Source organism: Netta rufina, assembly GCF_964035555.1.
Source record: "Netta rufina genome assembly, chromosome: W".
Classification (NCBI taxonomy): domain Eukaryota; kingdom Metazoa; phylum Chordata; class Aves; order Anseriformes; family Anatidae; genus Netta; species Netta rufina.
Genome location: NC_140139.1, coordinates 16391008 through 16412597, shown reverse-complemented (window position 1 = coordinate 16412597; position 21590 = coordinate 16391008). Strand labels below are relative to the sequence as shown.

The 21590-nt window shown below is 48.4% G+C and overlaps 1 protein-coding gene across 1 annotated transcript in view; it reads right to left on the bottom strand.

Annotated features, from left to right (window-relative positions):
• LOC311220878 (very low-density lipoprotein receptor-like) overlaps positions 1 to 21103 on the bottom strand; it is a gene marked incomplete at both ends in the record, with an annotated part of 137125 nt that extends 116022 nt beyond the window's left edge. Inside the window, 4 exon segments of the mRNA XM_084304511.1 lie at positions 18342 to 18479; positions 18481 to 18736; positions 18739 to 19484; positions 20913 to 21103. Of these exon segments, the coding sequence (XP_084160637.1) occupies positions 18342 to 18479; positions 18481 to 18736; positions 18739 to 19484; positions 20913 to 21103 (1331 nt within the window).
• Between the last annotated feature and the right edge of the window lie 487 nt (positions 21104 to 21590).

The following is a 21590-nucleotide window of genomic DNA, read 5'->3' as shown; positions in this document are numbered from 1 at the left end:
GACAGTCGATTCCAAGTGTACTGAATGCCCCTCCAAGTGAAAGCAAATTGTGGCCTGCATGCTGCTGCTAGAGGGATGGAGAAAAATGCATTAGCGATATAGATTGTAGCATACCACTTGGCTGCCTTTGACTCTAGTTCGTACTGGAGTTCTAGCATGTCTGGCACTGCAGCACTTAGTGGTGGCGTGACTTCATTCAGGCCCTGATAGTCCACTGTTAGCCTCCACTCACCATTGGACTTTCGCACTGGCCATATAGGACTGTTAAAAGGTGAATGAGTCTTGCAGTGTTGTGTCTATTGCTGCATAGTGCTGGCACAGCATCAGGACTCCTTCCAAGCCCCCAAGAGCCAGCAGGCTGGGGGTGGGCAAGTGATGGGGAGGGGACATCGCCAGGGCAGCTGACCTAAACCAACCAAAGGGATATTCCATAACACCTGATGTCACACTCAGCAGTAAGAAGGGGATATCTCGTGAGGGAGGGGGCTGTCCTCCTGAACAACCGCTACGCGTTTTGAGGCCCTTCTTCCCAGGACGTGGCCGAACATTGCTCGTTTATGGGAAGTAGAGAATAACTTCTTTTTCTTTCTCTTCGTGCTTCCACGTGGCCTTATTTTTTATTTTCTTTCTTTTTCTCCCCTTTCCCTTTAATTAAACCTTTCTCATCTCAAACCTCGAGCTCTTTGTGTTGTATTTTCTCCCCCTTCCTCTTTGAGGAGAGGGGGAGTGAGAGAGTGGTTGTGGTGGAGCTCAGCTGCCCACCCAAGTAAAACAACTACAGTTGCATCAAAATATCCCTTGGTTAGTGGTGAGTGAATTTTAAAAACTATGATGCAATCTGGGCACTGCAAGAGGAGGTGACAAGTCTGTCTGAGATGGTATTCCAGAGTCTCATGGTACTGTATTTATTACTCGCCTTTCAAGGAGGGGTTCACAGTATAATTAATGCCAGTTGATGTAAGTATGTAGACCAAATGGGGCAAACTGATACTTCTCCCAAATATTTTTGAGATCAAACCAAGATCTTACGTGAGGTGGCCCAAGATGACACTTCCTGGATAGTTAGAGACATATTGGAAAAATTGACCTCATGGTTGCCTGGAAGGAATTGGCTGAAGCAACCATTTGTTAGTGTTCTAGTAATAATGGCATTGTTTATCCGTCATCCCTCATGACATACAAAGAAAAATATTACACCCTAGTGTTGGAAAAACTCAAGGGTGGGGGGATGTGAAGAGGTGCAAAAATAACAATAGGAGTAAGAAAAGAGGGGGGAATTGTGAAAATTAAAGTGTTTGTTGTTGTTGTTGTTGTTGTTTTCCCAGTGGAAAAATTCCCCTAACCTTGCATATTCAATATTTGCTGTGCACTCCTGCTTGCAGCATGGCTGCCATTGCAATCACATAGAAAAATACTGCTTCACTAAGTAGTTACCTGAGCCTGTGTTATTGGCTGCAGACTGTTTCTCACAGCCTCTGCCAACTAGCAAAAAAGCAACACAAACTTTCCTAGGTGTCATGGGGAATGCACATACCAAATTACAGTCTGATTGTAAACCCGTTCTACCAAGTAACCCGTAAGAAGAATGATTTTAAATGGGGCCCCGAACAATGACAAGCCTTTGAACAAATTAAACAGGAGATAGTTCATGCAGTAGCCTTTGGGCCAGTCCAAGCAGGACAAGATGTAAAGAATGTGCTCTACACTGCAGCCGGGGTGAATGGCCCCACCTGGAGCCTCTGGCAGAAAGAACCTGGGGAAACTCAAGACTGACCCTAGGGTTTTGGAGATGGGGATACAGAGGATCTGAGGGTCCCTATACTACAACCAAAAAAGAGATATTGGCAGCATATGAGGGGGTTTGAGCTGCTTCAGAAGTGATTGGTATTGAAGCAGAGCTCTTTGTGGCACCCTGACTGCTAGTAGTGGGCTGGATGTTCAAAGGAAATGCCCTCTTTGTGTCCAGTGCTCTGTCTCTACACTGACTCCTGCATGGTGGCAAATGCCCTGTGGGGGTAGTTACAGCAATGGAAGCAAAACAACTGGTACCACAGAGGTAAAGCCATTTGGGCTACTGCAGTGTGGCAAGATATTGCTGCCCAGGTAGAGAACCTGGTTGTAAAAGTACGCCATATAGATAAGAATCCGGCCACTAGAGAACACTGAAACAACCAGCAGGTGGTTCAGGCTGCTAAGATTGTAATGGCTCAGGTGTAACTGTACTATCAACATAAGCATGAATTACTTATAGCTTTGTGGTCCCATGATGCCTCAGCCCATCAAGGCAGAGATGCAACATATAGATGGGCTTGTGATTGAGGGTTGGACTGGACCATGGACACTATTGCACAGGTTATCCATGATTGTGAAATATGTGCTGCAATCAAGCAAGCCACTCTCCCTCAATCCTGCCAAGGCAAAGGCCATGCACTAAGAATGGTAAAAGCGACCACAAGAGGGCGGGAAACATATCCTGTGTCCCATGCCACTGCCTGGAATGCTATCCTAGGCTTTGAAAATCAAGTCCTATGGTGACATAAATGGTATGGAATAAGGGGTGGATGTTGTCCTGGTTTTGGCTAGGATAAAGTTAATTTTCCTCCTCATAGCTGGTATGGTGCTGTGTTTTGGATTTAGGATGAGAATAATGCTGATAACATGTTGATGTTTTAGTTGTTGCAGAGCAGTGCTTACACACAGTCAAGAACTTCTTGGCTTCTCAAACTGCTCTGCCAGTGGGGAAGCTGGGGGTGTACAAGAAGCTGGGAGGAGACAGAACTAGGACAGCTGACCCAGCCTGGCCAAAGGGTATAACATATAACATGACATATGACGTCATGCTGAACAATTAAGATTGTTCATAATTAATAAATCCGGTTGTGTGTGTGTGTGTGTGGGGTGAGTGAATGGCTGAGTGGTGCTTATCTGTCTACTGGGTTAAAACACAACAGACAGCATTGGTATTTCACCAGTATTTCATCTACTGCTGAGCAATACTGGCACAGCATCAAGACTCCCTCCAAACTCCCCCTATCACCAAGAGCCAGTAGGCTGGGGGGGGGAGGGGACATCACCAGGGCAGCTGACCTAAACCAGCCAAAGGGTTATTCCATACCATATGATGTCATACTAAGCAATAAAAGGTAGGAAAAGGGAAAAAGGGGTGGTGGTGGTGGGTTATTCTCACAGAATCACAGAATTGTCTAGGTTGGAAGAGACCTCAAGATCATCGAGTCCAACCTCTGACCTAACACTAACAAGTCCTCCACTAAACCATATCACGAAGTTCAACATCTAAACGTCTTTTAAAGACCTCCAGGGATGGTGACTCCACCACTTCCCTGGGCAGCCCGTTTCAATGCCTCACAACCCTCTCAGTAAAGAAGTTCTTCCTAATATCCAACCTAAAACACCCCTCGTGCAACTTTAGCCCGTTCCCCCTTGTCCTATCACCGGGCACGTGGGAGAATAGACCAACCCCCACCTCGCTACAGCCTCTGTGTATGCACATTTATTACTAATGTTCCTAATTAACTGTCTGTTCTTGAATTACTGGGAAGATACAAGCCCTGCAAAAACTGCACTTTATTTATCTTAAGATTAGATTTTCTTTGGAAAGCTTATCATCCAGACAAAATTGTACACCTAAGAAATACTATTTCCTGATCAGTGCCAGCTCCAGGTGGTCATTACACCTGTCCTGCAGTGTGCGTTTTGATGAAACTTTCATTTGATGAAGAACACAGGCATGCAACGAATGAACTTGGTAAGACTAAATGAGTTTCTCTACCTTCCTTTCAAATGCTTACTGGAAATGCAGACATTCCTTTCTTGCATACCTCACTGAATATATGGCTTTTTTTGTTTGTTTGTTTAAAACCACTAGTTTAAAATCTGATGGCTTTTAAATGAATTTATAACTAGACCGTTTCCTAGTGGACAGGTTGTTATGCAAGTTACTCCTTTATTTAGCGTGAGCTATGAATTTTGGAAGGTGTCCTGGTATTGTTGTATGAGTGGTATTGTTGTATGTAATGGAGGGGCTGGACTGTGCGGATCTTGCAGTTGGCGATGACATGGTTGAGAGCCTCTGGGTAAGGATTAAAGGAAAAGCAAATAAAGCGGATATCGTTGTGGGAGTCTTCTATAGACTAACCATCCAGGATGATGAACCTGATGGATTATTTCTTAAGGAAATAAGGGATATCTCTACATCAGCTGCCCTTGTCCTTATGAGGACTTCAGGCTGCTCAGGGAACTAGTTAGTAAGGTCCCCCGGGAAACTGCTTTTAAAGGTGTTGGGGTCTATCAGTGCTCGTCACATTTTAAGAGACACCTCTTAAAAGCACAGGAGCAGGCAACTCCAAAGTGTCAGAAGTTAAGCAGGTAGGACAGAAGACCGGGTTGGCTGAGCAGGGATCCTCTTATAGAGCTTAGGTGAAGAAAAAAAATGTATGAAAAAGTGTATGGACACTGGAAGTGAGGTCAGGTGTCATGGGAGGACTACAGAGATACTGTTCACCATTGCAGGGAGAAAATTCATGTGGCCAAAGCACAAATAGAGTTGAAGCTGGCCAGAACTGTGTGGGATGACCAAAAGGTCTTTTTAAAATATATTAACAGCAAAAGGAGGACCAGAGATAACATTGGTCCATTACTTGATGAGGATGGTCACCTCACAAACAGGGATGTAGACAATACAGAGTTTAATGCCTTCTTCGCCTCTGTCTTCAACACCAGTGATGGGACCTGGGACCCCCAGAGCCCTGAACTGGAGGACCCTGACTGCAAAAATGAAAAATTCCCAGCTGATTCTGAACATATGCAGGATTTGCTCCTCCAGCTGGATGCACATAATTCTATGGGGTCTGATGAGATTCTCAGGGTTCTGAAAGAGCTGGTTGATGTCATTACAAGAACTCTCTCAATTATTTTTCAACTGTCTTGGGAATCTGGAGAGGTCCCAGTTGACTGGAAGCTGGCAAAAGATTTCCCAGTTTTCAAGAAAGGTAAGAAAGAAGATCCTGGTAATTACAGGCCTATCTCACTTCAGTGCCTGGTAAAATTATGGAGAAGATTATTTCACAGATATTTCACAGAATTTCTAGGTTGGAAGAGACCTCAAGATCATCGAGTCCAACCTCTGACCTAACGCTAGCAGTCCCCACTAAACCATATCCCTAAGCTCTACATCTAAACGTCTTTTAAAGACTTCCAGGGATGGTGACTCCACCACTTCCCTGGGCAGCCTGTTCCAATGCCTCACAACCCTTTCAGTGAAGAAGTTCTTCCTAACATCTAACCTAAAACTCCCCTGGCTCAACTTAAGCCCATTCCCCCTCGTCCTGTCACCAGGCACGTGGGAGAACAGGCCAACCCCCACCTCGCTACAGCCTCCCTTGAGGTACCTAAAAAGAGCGATAAGGTCACCCCGAGCCTCCTCTTCTCCAGGCTGAACAAGCCCAGCTCCCTCAGCCGCTCCTCGTAGGACTTGTTCTCCAGGCCCCTCACCAGCTTCGTCGCCCTTCTCTGCACCCGCTCAAGCACCTCGATGTCCTTCTTGTAGCGAGGGGCCCAAAACTGAACACAGTACTCGAGGTGCGGCCTCACCAGAGCTGAGTACAGGGGGACGATCACCTCCCTAGCCCTGCTGGTCACGCTGTTCCTGATACAAGCCAGGATGCCGTTGGCCTTCTTGGCTACCTGAGCACACTGCTGGCTCATATTCAGCCGACTATCCACCATCACTCCCAGGTCCTTCTCTGCCTGGCAGCTCTCCAACCATTCCTCTCCCAGCCTGTAGCTCTGCTTGGGGTTATTGCGCCCCAGGTGCAGGACCCGGCACTTGGCCTTGTTGAACTTCATGCAGTTGACCTCAGCCCATCGGTGCAGCCTATCCAGATCCTCCTGCAGAGCTTTCCTACCCTCAAGCAGATCGACACACGCACCTAACTTGGTGTCATCTGCGAACTTACTGAGGGTGCACTCGATGCCCTCGTCCAGATCATCGATGAAGATATTAAAGAGGACCGGCCCCAGCACCGAGCCCTGGGGGACGCCACTAGTGACTGGCCTCCAACTGGACTTGACTCCATTCACCACGACTCTTTGGGCCAGGCTATCCAGCCAGTTTCTAACCCAACGAAGCGTGCGCCAGTCAAAGCCAAGAGCAGCCAGTTTCTTGAGGAGAATGCTGTGGGAGACGGTGTCAAAAGCCTTGCTGAAGTCAAGGTAGACCACATCCACAGCCTTTCCCTCGTCCACCCAGCGTGTCACTTTGTCATAGAAGGAGATCAGGTTCGTCAAGCAGGATCTGCCTTTCATAAACCCATGCTGACTGGGCCTGATCGCCTGCTGGCCCTGCAAGTGCTGCGTGATGACTCTCAGGAGGATCTGCTCCATGAGCTTCCCTGGCACTGAGGTCAAACTGACAGGCCTGTAGTTTCCCGGGTCTGCCCTCCGGCCCTTCTTGTAGATGGGCGTCACGTTTGCTAGCCGCCAGTCAACTGGGACCTCCCCCGATAGCCAGGACTGCTGATAAATGATGGACAGTGGCTTGGCCAGCTCCTCTGCCAGTTCTCTCAGTACTCTTGGGTGGATCCCATCCGGCCCCATCGACTTGTGCACATCTAAGTGCCGTAGCAGGTCACCAACCAGTTCTTCATGGATAGTGAGGGCCACATCCTGCTCCCCATCCCCTTCCACCAGCTCAGGGTACTGAGTATCCAGAGAACAACCGGTATTGCCGCTAAAGACTGAGGCAAAGAAGGCATTGAGCACCTCCGCCTTTTCCTCATCTCTTGTAACTAAGTTTCCCCCCGCATCCAGTAAAGGATGGAGATTCTCCTTAGTCCTCCTTTTTGTGCTGATGTATTTATAGAAACGTTTTTTGTTATCTTTAACGGCAGTAGTCAGATTGAGCTCCAGATGAGCTTTGGCCTTCCTAATTTTGTCCCTGCACAGCCTCGCTACATCTTTAAAGTCCTCCTTAGTGGCCTGCCCACTTTTCCAAAGCTTATAAACCCTCTTTTTCCTCCTAAGATCAAGCCACAATTCTCTGTTGAGCCAGGCTGGTCTTCTTCCCCGCCAGCTCGTCTTTGGCCACGTGGGGACAGACCATTCCTGCGCCATTAAGATTTCCCTCTTGAAGAGCGCCCAGCCTTCCTGAACCCCTCTGCCCTTCAGAACCGCCTCCCAAGGGACTCCACCAACTAGTGTCCTGAGCAGCTCAGTCAGCCCTCCGAAAGTCCAATACAGCGGTTTTACTGGTCCCCTTCCTGGCCTCGCCAAGAATAGTGAACTACACCATTTCGTGGTCACTTTGCCCAAGACAGCTCCCGACAATCACATCCTCCACCAGTCCTTCCCTGTTTGTGAAGAAAGGTCTAGCAGGGCACCACCCCTGGTAGGTTCACTAACCAGCTGCATCAGGAAGCTATCTTCCACGCTCTCCAGAAACCTCCTAGACTGCTTTCTCAGGGCTGTATCCTGGGAGCTATTGAAAAACATTTGAAAGACAACAGTCATTGGTCATAGCTAACACAGGTTCACGACGGGAAAGTCCTGCTTGACTAACTTAATTTCTTTTCATGACAAGGTTACCCATCTTGCTTTAGTTTACCCATCTCCCAGAGAGGGAGGGGGGAGGGTGAGCGAACAGCTGTATGGTGCTTAGCTTCCGGCCGGGTTAAACCATAACAACAACCTCCAGCACAACTAATTCCCGCAGGTGCTGGAGACCTTTCTCCATGGTGGTCCACTTGCCTAGTTAATATAAAATATATTCCTTGAAGGGATACCTTTCCTTCACACCTGACAGGAGTAGCCTCCAGAGGCTGAGAACCTGTGCCTCTCTCCCAGTCTCTGTCAATGACCCTTTCTCTAGAGAGGGATCTCAGATGCTTGGCTTCCTTGCCTTCTAATTCCTGGCTGCCAGCCCCAGTGTCCCAGCAACAAAGCAGCCAGGTGAGGATGTGCTCACCTGGGTGATGACTGAAATCCTTTTGTATATCTCACAACTCACTCAGGGATAGGGATCAAGTAGTTTCTGATTCATGTATGATTTCTCTCTTCTTCCTTCTGTTTTTGTGATGTCTCTGCTTTAGAGCTGCCTGCCTCTTCCACTTGTCCCTCCTGGGATTTCTTAGGAGGAGTTTCTTCCCTCACTAAAGAAGCTGACTTCTGCTTCCATTGTTTTGACTTGCAGAAAATGGACTCCATAATCAGTAAGATTGTAAAGTAGGTATGTTTATTCAGTGCTGGGCAGCACGGGGGTTAGTCCCACCAAAGTCGTGCACACCTGACGCAGCAATTTGCCATGGTTATATGCAGCAAAGAGTTACATATGCATAAAGTTTCACAATGCGCCTATACATATTCATAACCTGTCCCTGCTTCATATTAAAATTAGTTCCAAGGAGTCATTTCCATAAACTCCTCCCATCAGTGCTTGCGCAGTGTCTCCTGGTGGTGGTCGCTGGGGGTTGGGGGATGAAGGTTGCTTACTCTTCCTCATCACCGCCAGTTGACCTCTTGTCTTTGCGCAGACTCAGTTGCTCCTTGGCTCTTGTCCATCCGCAGGGCCCATTTCTGCCAGTTTCTTAAGATAGGCTCACACTCTTATTAGGAGACTGACCTTGGCAAGGGGCCCAAGGCTTCTTGCTTTAGTTAATTTGCACAATGCACCATAGTTAGCAAAGACACTAAGTAGCATCCTAATTTAATGCTGTCAGCACTCTATCTCTACTTGATAAGATTCTCCTAACTCCCTCTCTCATTCTTGACTATGTGGTCAACCGATACCATAGACCATTGGCCACAGTGTGTGTTATCTGTTCATCAGATTCAGACCTCCTCCTTTCCTTGAGGGTGCTGGGTAATGTTAACTACCATTTGATAGTTGCAGGCCAGGCCCCAGCACAGAGCAGCGAGCTGTAGTTCTCCGGCTTTATCAGGGTCAGAGCATACATCTTTCCAATATGCTATCTGTTTTATTATTATTATTATTATTATTATTATTATTATTATTATTATTATTATTATTATTATTATTATTTAGGATTTCACACTTGTTTAGGGGTGAAGTTCAAAACTATCAGAGGAGAAAATTCTGACAGGCACCTTCCCATATCCTCCCACACACCTTGCTACCCCCCACCACACTCTCTCAGGGCAAATTCCTGGGTGGGATTTCTAACTAACTGATTAACCTTAGAGAGAAGAGGAAACATTCTGGAGACCTAGCACTAGAAGGATGTTGGTTACCCACAGAAATTCAGAATACTCAAAAGCTTCTGTAATTAACCCACAGGGAAACAAGGAGGAGGTACCATTCCTGATACCATCCACATACTGACTTCCAGAGAAGGAAAGAAAAAAGAAAAGTTTGTAGTTGTTAATATTCTCGAAGAGATAGTGATAGATCCCAAAGGACAGAGATGATAGCAATGCAGGGCCTGAATACCTGATTAGGCTCAATGCCAGTGCTTTACAGCACAGTGAACTGAAAAAAACCACCAACGAACATCACCTTTAACAGACTCTCTGACCAGATATACAGTAGAAGGGAGAACATGCCGTGGATGACATAGAAAAATATTTACAGCAAACCAGAGGACATGGTGACTATCAAGTAAGCTTGTTAATTATAAGCGTTCTGATCAAATCTACTGTTATTTCAACCCTTTGAGGACGATGTTGAGCACCAGAAAGGACTGAAGAAGAAGGTAAAAAAACAAGCAAAGGCCACGCAGAAGCATGGAAGTAGAGAAAAAAACATTCTCTACTACCTATTAACGGGGGATGTTTGGCCACATCCAGGGCAGCAGGGCCTCAATACACATAGCAGTAGTTTGGGAAAACAAATGTCTTCAGAACAGGTCAACTGTATGAAGTTCAACAAGGCCAAGTGCCGGGTCCTGCACCTGGGGCACAATAACCCCAAGCAGAGCTACAGGCTGGGAGATGAGTGGTTGGAAAGCTGCCTGGCAAAGAAGGACCTGGGAGTATTGGTTGATAGACGGCTGAATATGAGCCAGCAGTGTGCTCGGGTGGCCAAGAAGGCCAACAGCATCCTGGCTTGTATCAGAAGCAGTGTGGCCAGCAGGGCTAGGGAAGTGATTGTCCCCCTGTGCTCGGCTCTGGTGAGGCCGCACCTCGAGTCCTGTGTTCAGTTTTGGGCCCCTTGCTGCAAGAAGGACATGGAGGTGCTCAAGTGTGCCCAGAGAAGGGCAACGATGCTGGTGAGGGGTCTGGAGAACAAGTCTTACGAGGAGCAGCTGAGGGAGCTGGGATGGTTCATCCTGGAGAGGAGGAGGCTCAGGGGCAACCTTATTGCTCTCTATAGGTACATTAAAAGAGGCTGTATCAACGTGGGGGTTGGTCTATTCTCCCATGTGCCTGGTGATAGGATGAGGGGGAACGGGCTAAAGTTGCACGAGGGGTGTTTTAGGTTGGATATTAGGAAGAACTTCTTTACTGAGAGGGTTGTTAGGCATTGGAATGGGCTGCCCAGGGAAGTGGTGGAGTCACCATCCCTGGAGGTCTTTAAAAGACATTTAGATGTAGAGCTTAGTGATATGGTTTAGTGGAGGACTTGTTAGTGTTAGGTCAGAGGTTGGACTACGTGAGCTGCTTGGAGGTCTGAAGGTCCTCCGGGAGAATACTGTGGGAGATGGTGTCAAATACCAAAAATCTAAAAAAAAAAAAAAAAAAAAAAAAAGGCAAATACTGAAATCCAGGTAGACGACATCCACAGATTTTCCTCATCAATAAGTGGGTCATCTTGTCATAGAAGGAAATCAAGTTACTCAGGCAAGACCTGCCCTTCATAAATTTAGCGCTGTCACGGGTGCAGGTGTGTCCTGCTTCAGGGACTCCTCGAGCAGGTGGCTGGGCTGCAGAGAGAAATTGGCAGCCCGAGGGAGTCTCTGAGGGTGACAGATAGGAGGGGACTCCCCACCCCTGCTGTTGCTTGGCAGCCCTCTCCTATGTCCCGACAAGGGGTAGAGGCTGCCCCCGTTGAACACATGTGGAACAGGGCCAGACTGTCCGCAAGAGACAAGGGGCTGGACCCTTGTCTCGGCTCGGAGCAGAGACGTCTGCCCCCGACACCCACAGTGCCACCTACCCCCACGGTGTCCCTGGGAAATAAATTTGAGGCTCTTACGGAGGTTGCGGAAGAGGCTGAGTGTCTGGACAGTAGTCCGAACCTGGGAAGCAACCCCAAGAAGAGAGTCAAGATTGGGGGAAGTGCAAAACATAAGGATCAGGGCTGGATGGAGCACGGCATTGTAACCTGTGCCACAAAAAAAGAGCGGAGAGTCCTGGTGATAGGGGACTCCTTGCTGAGGGGCACTGAGGCTCCTATCTGCCATCCAGATAACCTAGCCAGAGAAGTGTGCTGTCTTCCTGGGGCACATGTCAGAGATGTTAGGAAGGCTCTGCCACAACTCATTAAACTGGAGGACTACTATCCTCTCGTAGTCATTCAGGTTATATCCCAGGAAGCCGCTATTAGAAAAATGAAGAATATTAAAAAGGACTTTGCATCCCTGGGAAGGTTGTTGAGGGGATCGGGGGTGCAGGTAGTGTTCTCCTCTGTCCTCCCACTGGGTGACTGGGATGCAGATAGAAGGAGCAGAACAGGACAGGTAAATGACTGGCTGAGGGGGTGGTGTCTGGACCAGGGATTTGGGTATTTTGATCTTGGGCCGTCCTTTGAGAGTCCGGGTATGTGGGCTACGGACAGACACCAACTGAGCAAGTGGGGTGCAAGTGTGTTGGGGAGCAAGCTCTCTGGGCTGATTTCCAGGGCTTTAAACTAGGTTTGATGGGGGAAGGGAGGGGAGCTAAAGGTGACAGAGAAGGGCTGGGGGAAGTTGTCACTGCTGTCACTGTTGAAGACAGGGAAAAACTTCTGAGCTCTCCCATAGGATTGTCTGTGGGCTCCTCAGAGAAGGTAGCGTCCCCGATCCCCCGTCCAGTATCATCTTCTTGCATCCCCCCAGGGGTAACTGCACCTGCTCCTTCCCTAAAGTGCCTGTACACCAATGCACGGAGCATGGGAAATAAACTGGATGAGCTCGAGATCTGTGTTCGGTCGCGGGGCCACGATCTCGTTGCGATCACTGAGACGTGGTGGGACAGCTCACATGACTGGAACGCAGTCATGGAGGGCTATGTCCTCTTTAGGAAAGACAGGCTGGGGAAGCAAGGGGGTGGGGTTGCCCTTTATGTGAGGGAGCAATTAGAGTGTACCCAGCTCCACCTGGGGGAGGGTGAAGGACAAGTGGAGAGCTTGTGGGTAAGAATTAAGGGGTGGGCAGGTATGGGAGACACGGTGGTAGGGGTCTACTACAGGTCTCCAGATCAGGAGGAGGAAGTCGATGAGGCCTTCTACGAGTAGCTGCTAGTAACCTCACGATCACGAGCGCTGGTCCTCATGGGGGACTTCAATTACCCAGACATCTGCTGGGTAAGCAACTCGGCCAGGCACGAGCAGTCCAAACGGTTCCTACAATGCGTTGAGGACAATTTTCTGACCCAGGTGGTGGAGGAGCCGACAAGGCGGGGGGTGCTCCTGGACCTCGTTCTTACCAACAGGGATAGCCTTGTTAGGGATGTGAAGGTTGGGGGCGGCTTGGGATGCAGCAACCATGAGATGGTGGAGTTCCAGATGGAACTAGGCAAAGGAAGTAAGGCTAAGAGCAGGATTGCAACCCTGGACTTCCGAAGAGCCAACTTCGACCTCTTCTGGGACCTGCTTGGGGGTATCTCATGGGATAGGTTGCTAGAAGGCAAGGGTGCATGCAAGAGCTGGGCTACATTTAAGCAGCACTTCCATGCTCAGGGTCGGTGCATCCTGAGGAATAGGAAATTGGGGAAGGGGGGCAGGAAACCCGTGTGGATGAGCAAGGAGCTCATCAATAAGATCAAAAGGAAGAGGATGGTCTATGAAGTGTGGAAAAAGGGCCTGTCCTCTTGGGAGGAGTATAGATGTGTTGTCAGGGCCTGCAGGGACGCAACGAGGAAGGCTAAAGCCCACCTAGAGATGAGGCTTGCGAAAGAGGTAAAGGATAATAAGAAGGGTTTTTTCAAGTATGTAAACAGTAAAAGGAAGACTATGGACAATGTGGGTCCCTTGCTGAATGAGGGGGGTGTCCTTGTCACGGGAGAAGCTGAGAAGGCAGAGATACTGAATGCTTTCTTTGCTTCAGTCTTTGCTTCAAGGACACTCCCCTGGGACTCCTTGCCCCTGGCAATAGGACAAAGGGTCTGGGAAATGGAGGGCTCCCCCCTGGTTGATGAGGGAGTGGTTCGGGAGCGTCTGAGTGGGCTCAACGCACACAAATCCATGGGTCCCGATGGGATGCATCCACGTGTGCTAAGGGAGCTGGCAGATGTTATCACCGAACCACTCTCTATCATCTTTGAAAGGTCCTGGAGAACGGGTGAGGTGCCTGAAGACTGGAGGATAGCCAATGTCACTCCGGTCTTCAAGAAGGGCAGGAAGGAGGATCTGGGATACTATAGGCCAGTCAGTCTCACCTCTGTCCCTGGAAAGGTGTTGGAACAGCTTGTTCTGGATGCCATCTCCAAGCAATTGGAAGAGAAGAAGGTTATGAGGAGTAGTCAGCATGGATTCACCAAGGGGAAGTCGTGCTCGACCAACCTCGTTGCCTTCTATGATGGCATCACCAGATGGGTAGATGAGGGGAGAGCGGTGGATGTCATCTACCTTGACTTTAGCAAGGCTTTCGATACTGTCTCCCATGACATCCTACTGGCAAAGCTGAGAAAGTGTGGGATAGAGGAGTGGACAATAAGGTGGGTTGAGAACTGGCTGACTGGCCGAGCTCAGAGGGTGGTGATCGGAGGAGCAGAGTCTGTCTGGAGGCCTGTGACTAGCGGTGTTCCCCAGGGGTCGGTGTTGGGTCTGGTCTTGTTCAACATCTTCATCGATGACCTTGATGAGGGAATAGCGTCTGCCCTCAGCAAGTACGCCAATGACACAAAGCTGGGAGGAGTGGCTGACACGCCAGAAGGCTGTGCTGCCATTCAGCGAGACCTGGACCGTCTGGAGAGCTGGGCAGGAAGAAACCAAATGAGATTTAATAAGAGCAAGCGTAGAGTCCTGCACCTGGGAAGGAACAACCCGAAGTATCAGTACAGGCTGGGGGACAACCTGCTGGAGAGGAGCTCTGAGGAGAAGGACCTGGGGGTCCTGGTGGATGACAGGCTGACCATGAGCCAGCAGTGTGCCCTTGTGGCCAAGAGGGCTAATGGGGATCCTGGCGTGCATTAAAAGAAGTGTGGCCAGCAGGTCAAGGGAGGTGATCCTCCCCCTCTACTCTGCCCTGGTCAGGCCTCACCTGGAGTACTGTATCCAGTTCTGGGCTCCCCGGTACAAGAAAGACAGGGATCTCCTGGAAAGAGTCCAGCGGAGGGCCACAAAGATGATACAGGGCCTGGAGCATCTTCCTTATGAGGAAAGGCTGAGAGACCTGGGTCTGTTCAGCCTGGAGAAGAGAACACTAAGAGGGGATCTCATCAATGTGTATAAATATCTGAGGGGTGAAGGACAGAAGGATGTAGCCAACCTCTTCTCAGTGGTTTGTGGGGATAGGACAAGGGGCAATGGCTGCAAGTTAGAACACAGGAAGTTCCGCACTGACATGCAAAAGAGCTTCTTCACAGTGAGGGTGATGGAGCATTGGAACAGGCTGCCCAGGGAGGTTGTGGAGTCTCCTTCTCTGGAGATATTTAAGGCCTGTCTGGATGCCTACCTGGGCAGCCTGCTCTGAGGAACCTGCTTTGGCAGGGGGGTTGGACCCAATGATCTTTTGAGGTCCCTTCCAACCCCTACAGTTCTGTGACTCTGTGATTCTGTGATAAACCCATGGCTGTTTAATGACTCAATTGTCTCGTTTGTGCTGTGTCATAGTATCACAGAATCATAGTTGTAAGGGACCTTAAAGATCATCTAATTCCATCTCCCCTGCCATGGGCAGGGGCATCTTGCACTAGGCCAGGTTGCTCAAAGCCCCATCCAACCTGGCCTTAAATACTTCCAGGGATAGGGAATCCACAACTTCTCTGGGAAACCTGTTCCAGTGCTTCACCACCCTCAGAGTAAAGAATTTCTTCCTAATATCTAATCTAAATCTACCCTCTTTTAGTTTAAAGCCATAACCCTTTGTCTTATCACTCCACTCCCCAAAAAAGAATCCCTCTCCAGCTTTTCTGTAGGCCCCCTTTAGGTACTGGAAGGTTGTTCTAAGGTTTCCCCGAAGCCTTCTCTTCTCTCTTCTTGCGCTGGGGGCTCCAGAGCTGAACACAGTACTCCAGGTGGGGTCTCAGGAGAGCAGAGTAGAAGGGGAGAAGCACATCCCTCAACCTGCTGGCCACAATTTGGAGGGGAAGGAGGAGGAAGGGGGAGAAAATACAACACAAAGAGCTCGAGGTTTGAGATGAGAAAGGTTTAATTAAAGGGAAAGGGGAGAAAAAGAAAGAAAAGAAACAATAAGGCCACGTGGGCTTATTAAAGAAGAACCTCAAAACGCGTAGCGGTTGTTCGGGAGGACAGCCCCCTCCCTCACGAGAGCCCTCCTTCTTACTGCTGAGTGTGACATCAGGTGTTATGGAATATCCCTTTGGTTGGTTTAGGTCAGCTGCCCTGGCGATGTCCCCTCCCCATCACTTGCCCACCCCCAGCCTGCTGGCTCTTGGGGGCTTGGAAGGAGTCCTGATGCTGTGCCAGCACTATGCAGCAATAGACACAACACTGGAGTGATATCAGTGCTGTTCCAGCTACGAGTGAAGAGCACAGCACTGTGCTTTTACAAGGAGCATCGTTTCTTAACTTCTTTCCAAAACAACCTTATAGACACCTGGGCCAAAGAGCATGGTATTGAGTGGGTGTATCACATCCCCTGTCATGCACCAGCCTCTGGGAAAGTTGAACGATACAATGGACTGTTAAAGACTACATTGAAAGCAATGGGTTCTGGGACATTCAAAAATTGGGATACGCATTTGGCAAAGGCCACCTGGTTAGTCAATACTAGAGGATCTGCCAACCGAGCTGGACCTGCTCAGTCAAACCTGTTACATACTGTAGAAGGGGATAAAGTTCCTGTAGTGTGCGTAAGAAACATGCTGGGTAAAATAGTCTGGGCTACTTCTGCCTCAGGAAAAGGAAAACCCATTTGTGGGATTGCTTTTCTCATGGACCTGGATGCACTTGGTCAGTACAGATATTTCCCTACCTCACAGGTACCATTCTTATTGTTAATAATTATTAAACCACAACAAGTTCATTATTTTTTCCCAAGGAGAAGTTAAAAGTCAGTTTACAACTGATTCACACCTCCTCCTATTTTTTTTTTATTATTTTTATTTATATTTATTTTATTTTTTAATTTTAACGATTCTCCTGCAGGAACAGTATCTCAGGTCTCAGGGTCAACTGTTGCCTTCACTTGGATGTAATGAGTGCACCATTTCTCAGCTGTTCTTACTGTCATCTCAGTAGTCAGGAGTACTTGGAATGGTCCATCCCGCTCAGGTTGTAACTTTGATTCCCTCCATGTCCGTATGTGTTGGGTCTGTCTGAGCTGGAGTCACCTTTTCCCTGTAGCAGCCCACACAGTGCTGTGCTCTGCACTCGTAGCTGGAACAGCACTGATATCACTCCAGTGTTGTGTCTATTGCTGTGTAGTGCTGGCACAGCATCAGGACTCCTTCCAAGCCCCCAAGAGCCAGCAGGCTGGGGGTGGGCAAGTGATGGGGAGGGGACATTGCCGGGGCAGCTGACCTAAACCAACCAAAGGGATATTCCATAACACCTGATGTCACACTCAGCAGTAAGAAGGAGGGCTCTCGTGGGGGAGGGGGCTGTTCCTCCTGAACAACCACTACGCGTTTTGAAGCCCTGCTTCCCAGGACGTGGCCAAACATCGCTCATTGATGGGAGTAGAGAATAAGTTTTTTTCCCTCTCTCTGCTTCCGCGCGGGCTTATTGTTTCTTTTGTTTCTTTTTTCCTCCCCATTCCCTTTCCCTTTAATTAAACCTTTCTCATCTCAAACCTTGAGTTCTCTGTTGTTGCAGGAAGCACGGCCGAAAGCACGACAGACAGCAGTAGAGTCAGATCATGCTCCATTTTATTGCCCAAATAGCCTAACTTTTATAGTGAACTTAACAGGGGCGGATAGTGTCTCACACAAGATTATTGGTCAAAAGCACTCAGACAAATAACTACAAGAAAACAACCCCACCTACACGAAAACAACCCCCTTGTGATTAGCAGTCACGTAGACCTTGTCCTTCAAGCCAGAGGCTGGTAACAATATTTTTCTAAATTCCTCACTTGGGCGATGTGGGAACACTGTCATGGGAACTTCTCATAGTTGCCCTGGTAGCTTGATTTGCTCAGCTGCAACAAGCCATGGGATTTTTGCTGTTTCAAAAAATCCCTCAACAATCCCCCCCCCCTTTTTTTTTTTTTTGTTTGTTTGTTTGTGCAAGCCATGCCCGATGTAACAGTTTTGCAAGTAACCCTTTAACCACATTTATTACAATACAATATGCAATGATGATTAACACCACAACAAACAGAATCCTTAATCCCTCTTTGATTGATCCCAGTAACCATCTATGGATCGTTTCAAACAAATCAGTGAACCACTGATTGAAAGGATTGATATCATATTGAATCTTTCTCATGTGCTCTTTCAGGAAAGTAATGGATTTGTGAATTGACTCACTATGATCAGAAAGGTTCAAACAGCACATTCCCTCAAAGTCCTCACACCCATGCCTTTGAGCCAAAAGCAAGAAGACAATAGCGGCTTGATCCTGTAAAAGCACATGTCGCAGACTATTTTGATCTGGTAACATCTCCTCAAGTATCTCTGTCATGGCATGGGCTTGCTTCTCAGCCCAGCATACCAATTTTTCTAAGTTCTTAAGTGCAGCCACAGATGCCACTCCTGGCACTAAAATTGCCAATGCCACTCTAGCTGCAACACCAAGCAATTCAGCATTATCATTGCTATCCAGTGCAAGCAATGCCCATTTATGTCTGGTGATCTCACGCAACTGTGACAAGCTAGGAGCAAATATAATGAGTTTATCTAAGTAACATGGACATCCGATAGCATTTGCAGGGATACCTTGCCAGGACCTATCCCCACAAATCAGAAAAACATCAGGAGGTAAGGCCAAAGCTGTACAATTGTTCCAAACACTATAGTTGTTACCCCTTGTCTCCGTGCCATAAACCCCTAAACCCTGCTTAGCAGTGTCATTGTAATCACAGGTGTTATTTGTATTTCTGTACCCGTATGGCCCTTTCCAGGTTCCTGTAGCAGGATTCATCTGATAGCCATGGCTACATTCACATTTGTAGCCACCTTTCAGGTTGATACAGATTTGACTACAGATACCAGGGTTTTGGCATTCATCACTATCTCCACAGTTTCCCAGCTGGACAGTCACATTCATAGCCAATAATGAAACCTCTGCAGATGTAGGAGCATCCACCGTTGTTCACCAAACATTCATTTATGTTGCATTCCTTCAGGGGCTCATCACTCCAGTCCTTGCAGTCTCTCTGCTGGTTACACACTTTATTGATATCTATGCATTCTCCACTTCTGCACTTGAATTTGCCAGGTCCAGAGCACTGAATAACATTGTTACAGTTTGCTTCATCGGTGCCATCCAGACAGTCTTCACACCATTGCACTGCCTACTCCTATGGACACAGTTCCCATCTTCACATCTGAACTGGTCTGGCCTGCAGGTCCGAGAAGGGCAGTTAATTTCATCACTTCCATCCTTGCTATCAGGATCTCCATCACATCGCCACTTCTTGTGGATACATTCACCTGAGCCGCACTGCACCTCACTCGCAGAACACTTCACTGGAGGTGCAGGCTGGCAGCCACACTGCTCCAAAGATTCATCCGAGTGGTCGGAGCAGTCAGCATCATCATCACACACCCAGCTGATAGGGATGCAGGTAAAACTCTTGCACTGGAACTCATGAACACCACAGGTAGGAGGTGCACACTCCAGCTCATCACTACCATCACTGCAGTCATCTTGACCATTGCAGACAAAGCTTTTGGAAATACATTGCCCACTACTGCATGTGAACTCTGCTGCACTATAAGTCACATTGCCACAATTCTCTTCATCTCCTCCACTGTCACAGTCTTTTTCACCATCACATTTCCAGGACACTGGGATACACTGGGTTGACTGAGGACCACAGCTGATTTCATTTACCTGGCATGTTCTCATATGACACAGCTCAGCACTCTCATCAGACCCATCTTCACAGTCCAGATCCCCATCACACTGCCATCTGTTTGGCACGCACTGACCACTGTTGCACGCAAAGTCAGATTCAGCACACATCTTCTTCACACAAGCACTCTCATCACTGCCATCTGAGCAGTCTTCATCACCATCACATTTAGAATCATAGAATCATAGAATCATAGAATATCCTGAGTTGGAAGGGACCCTTAAGGATCATCAAGTCCAACTCTTGACACCGCACAGGTCTACCCAAAAGTTCAGACCATGTGCCTAAGTGCACAGTCCAATCTCTTCTTAAATTCAGACAGGCTCGGTGCAGTGACCACTTCCCTGGGGAGCCTGTTCCAGTGTGCAACCACCCTCTCTGTGAAGAACCCCCTCCTGATGTCAAGCCTAAATTTCCCCTGCCTCAGCTTAACCCCGTTCCCGCGGGTCCTGTCACTGGTGTTAATGGAGAAAAGGTCTCCTGCCTCTCGACACCCCCTTACAAGGAAGTTGTAGACTGTGATGAGGTCTCCCCTCAGCCTCCTCTTCTCCAGGCTGAACAGGCCCAGTGACCTCAGCCATTCTTCGTACGTCTTCCCCTCCAGGCCTTTCACCATCTTCGTAGCCCTCCTCTGGACACTCTCCAACAGTTTCATGTCCTTTTTATACTGTGGTGCCCAGAACTGCACACAGTACTCGAGGTGAGGCCGCACCAGCGCAGAGTAGAGCGGGACAATCACCTCCCTTGACCTACTAGCTATGCCGTACTTGATGCACCCCAGGACACGGTTGGCCCTCCTGGCTGCCAGGGCACACTGCTGGCTCATATTCAACTTGCTGTCTACCATGACCCCCAGATCCCTCTCTTCTAGGCTGCTCTCCAGTGTCTCATCGCCCAGTCTGTACGTGCAGCCAGGGTTTCCCCGTCCCAGGTGCAGGACCCGGCACTTGCTCTTATTGAACTTCATGCGGTTGGTGATCGCCCAGCTCTCCAACCTATCCAGATCCCTCTGCAAGGCCTTTCCACCCTCATTCGAGTCCACAACTCCTCCAAGTTTGGTGTCATCAGCAAACTTGCTCAAAATACCTTCTATTCCTACATCCAGATCGTTTATAAAAATATTGAAAAGTACCGGCCCTAAAATGGAGCCTTGAGGGACCCCACTGGTGACCGCCCGCCAGCCTGACGCAGCCCCATTTACCATAACCCTTTGAGCCCTGCCCGTTAGCCAATTGCTCACCCATCGTATGATGTTTTTATTTAGCTGTATGGTGGACATTTTGTCCAGTAGGATCCTATGGGAAACCGTGTCAAAAGCCTTGCTGAAGTCCAAAAAAATCACATCAGCTGGTTTCCCTTGGTCCACCATACGGGTGATCTTATCATAAAAGGAAATCAGGTTAGTTAGGCAGGACCTACCCTTCACGAACCCATGCTGGCTGGGACCAATGACTGCTTTGTCCCCCAGGTGCGCCTCAATAAGTTCAAGAACCATCTTCTCCATGATTTTACCAGGCACTGACGTGAGACTGACAGGCCTGTAATTGCTATAGATTTTTATATCTATATAGATATATAGATATAAATATTGTATATTTCCAGAGTAAAGGAATACAGCGTCCATTACTACACAGGAACTGGGATTCTTCACATTTTGCTCTAGCACCGTCGGCAACAGCGCACAGGCAGGCAGGGGCGAGCAGCAGGCAGAGCGCCCCGCAGCGTGGCAGTGCCCGCCGCCGCCCTGCACTGCCACCTGTGTCACTTATACTACTCCTATTACCCATGCTGTTAGTGTCAGTGGCATCCTCCTGGTACCATTTCTGTCTTTGTCGCCCCTTACTCTCCCCATTTTCTTTTTGCCACTGACCATTCACCACAAATGGATGAGACACATGATTGCTAATTAGGAAAGAGAGTGTAACGTCTGCTATATGGCTGCAGGCAGTGCCAGCTGCAACCTTAGAAGCTATTTGTGAAAGAGCCTGCCGGTGGTCATTTGTTAGTGTAATCTGCGTCTCTGCACTCCTGCCCCGCAATAAAGGTAGTAATAGAGCTAAATTGTCATTAGTAATCTGTAGAATGTGGCAACCTCACGGAATGTTATCCAGGAACATAGTTATAACACCGATCTGGGGACGAATAGTCTTTTTTGCATTGCAAGATAAGCCTCTCATAAAAGAATGCTAGAGAGAAGCAGCACAGCCGCCGCTGCCTCCATGGTTACGTCAGACAGACTGCAGGGTTGTGATCTCCGCCCCTCTGCTATGTGCC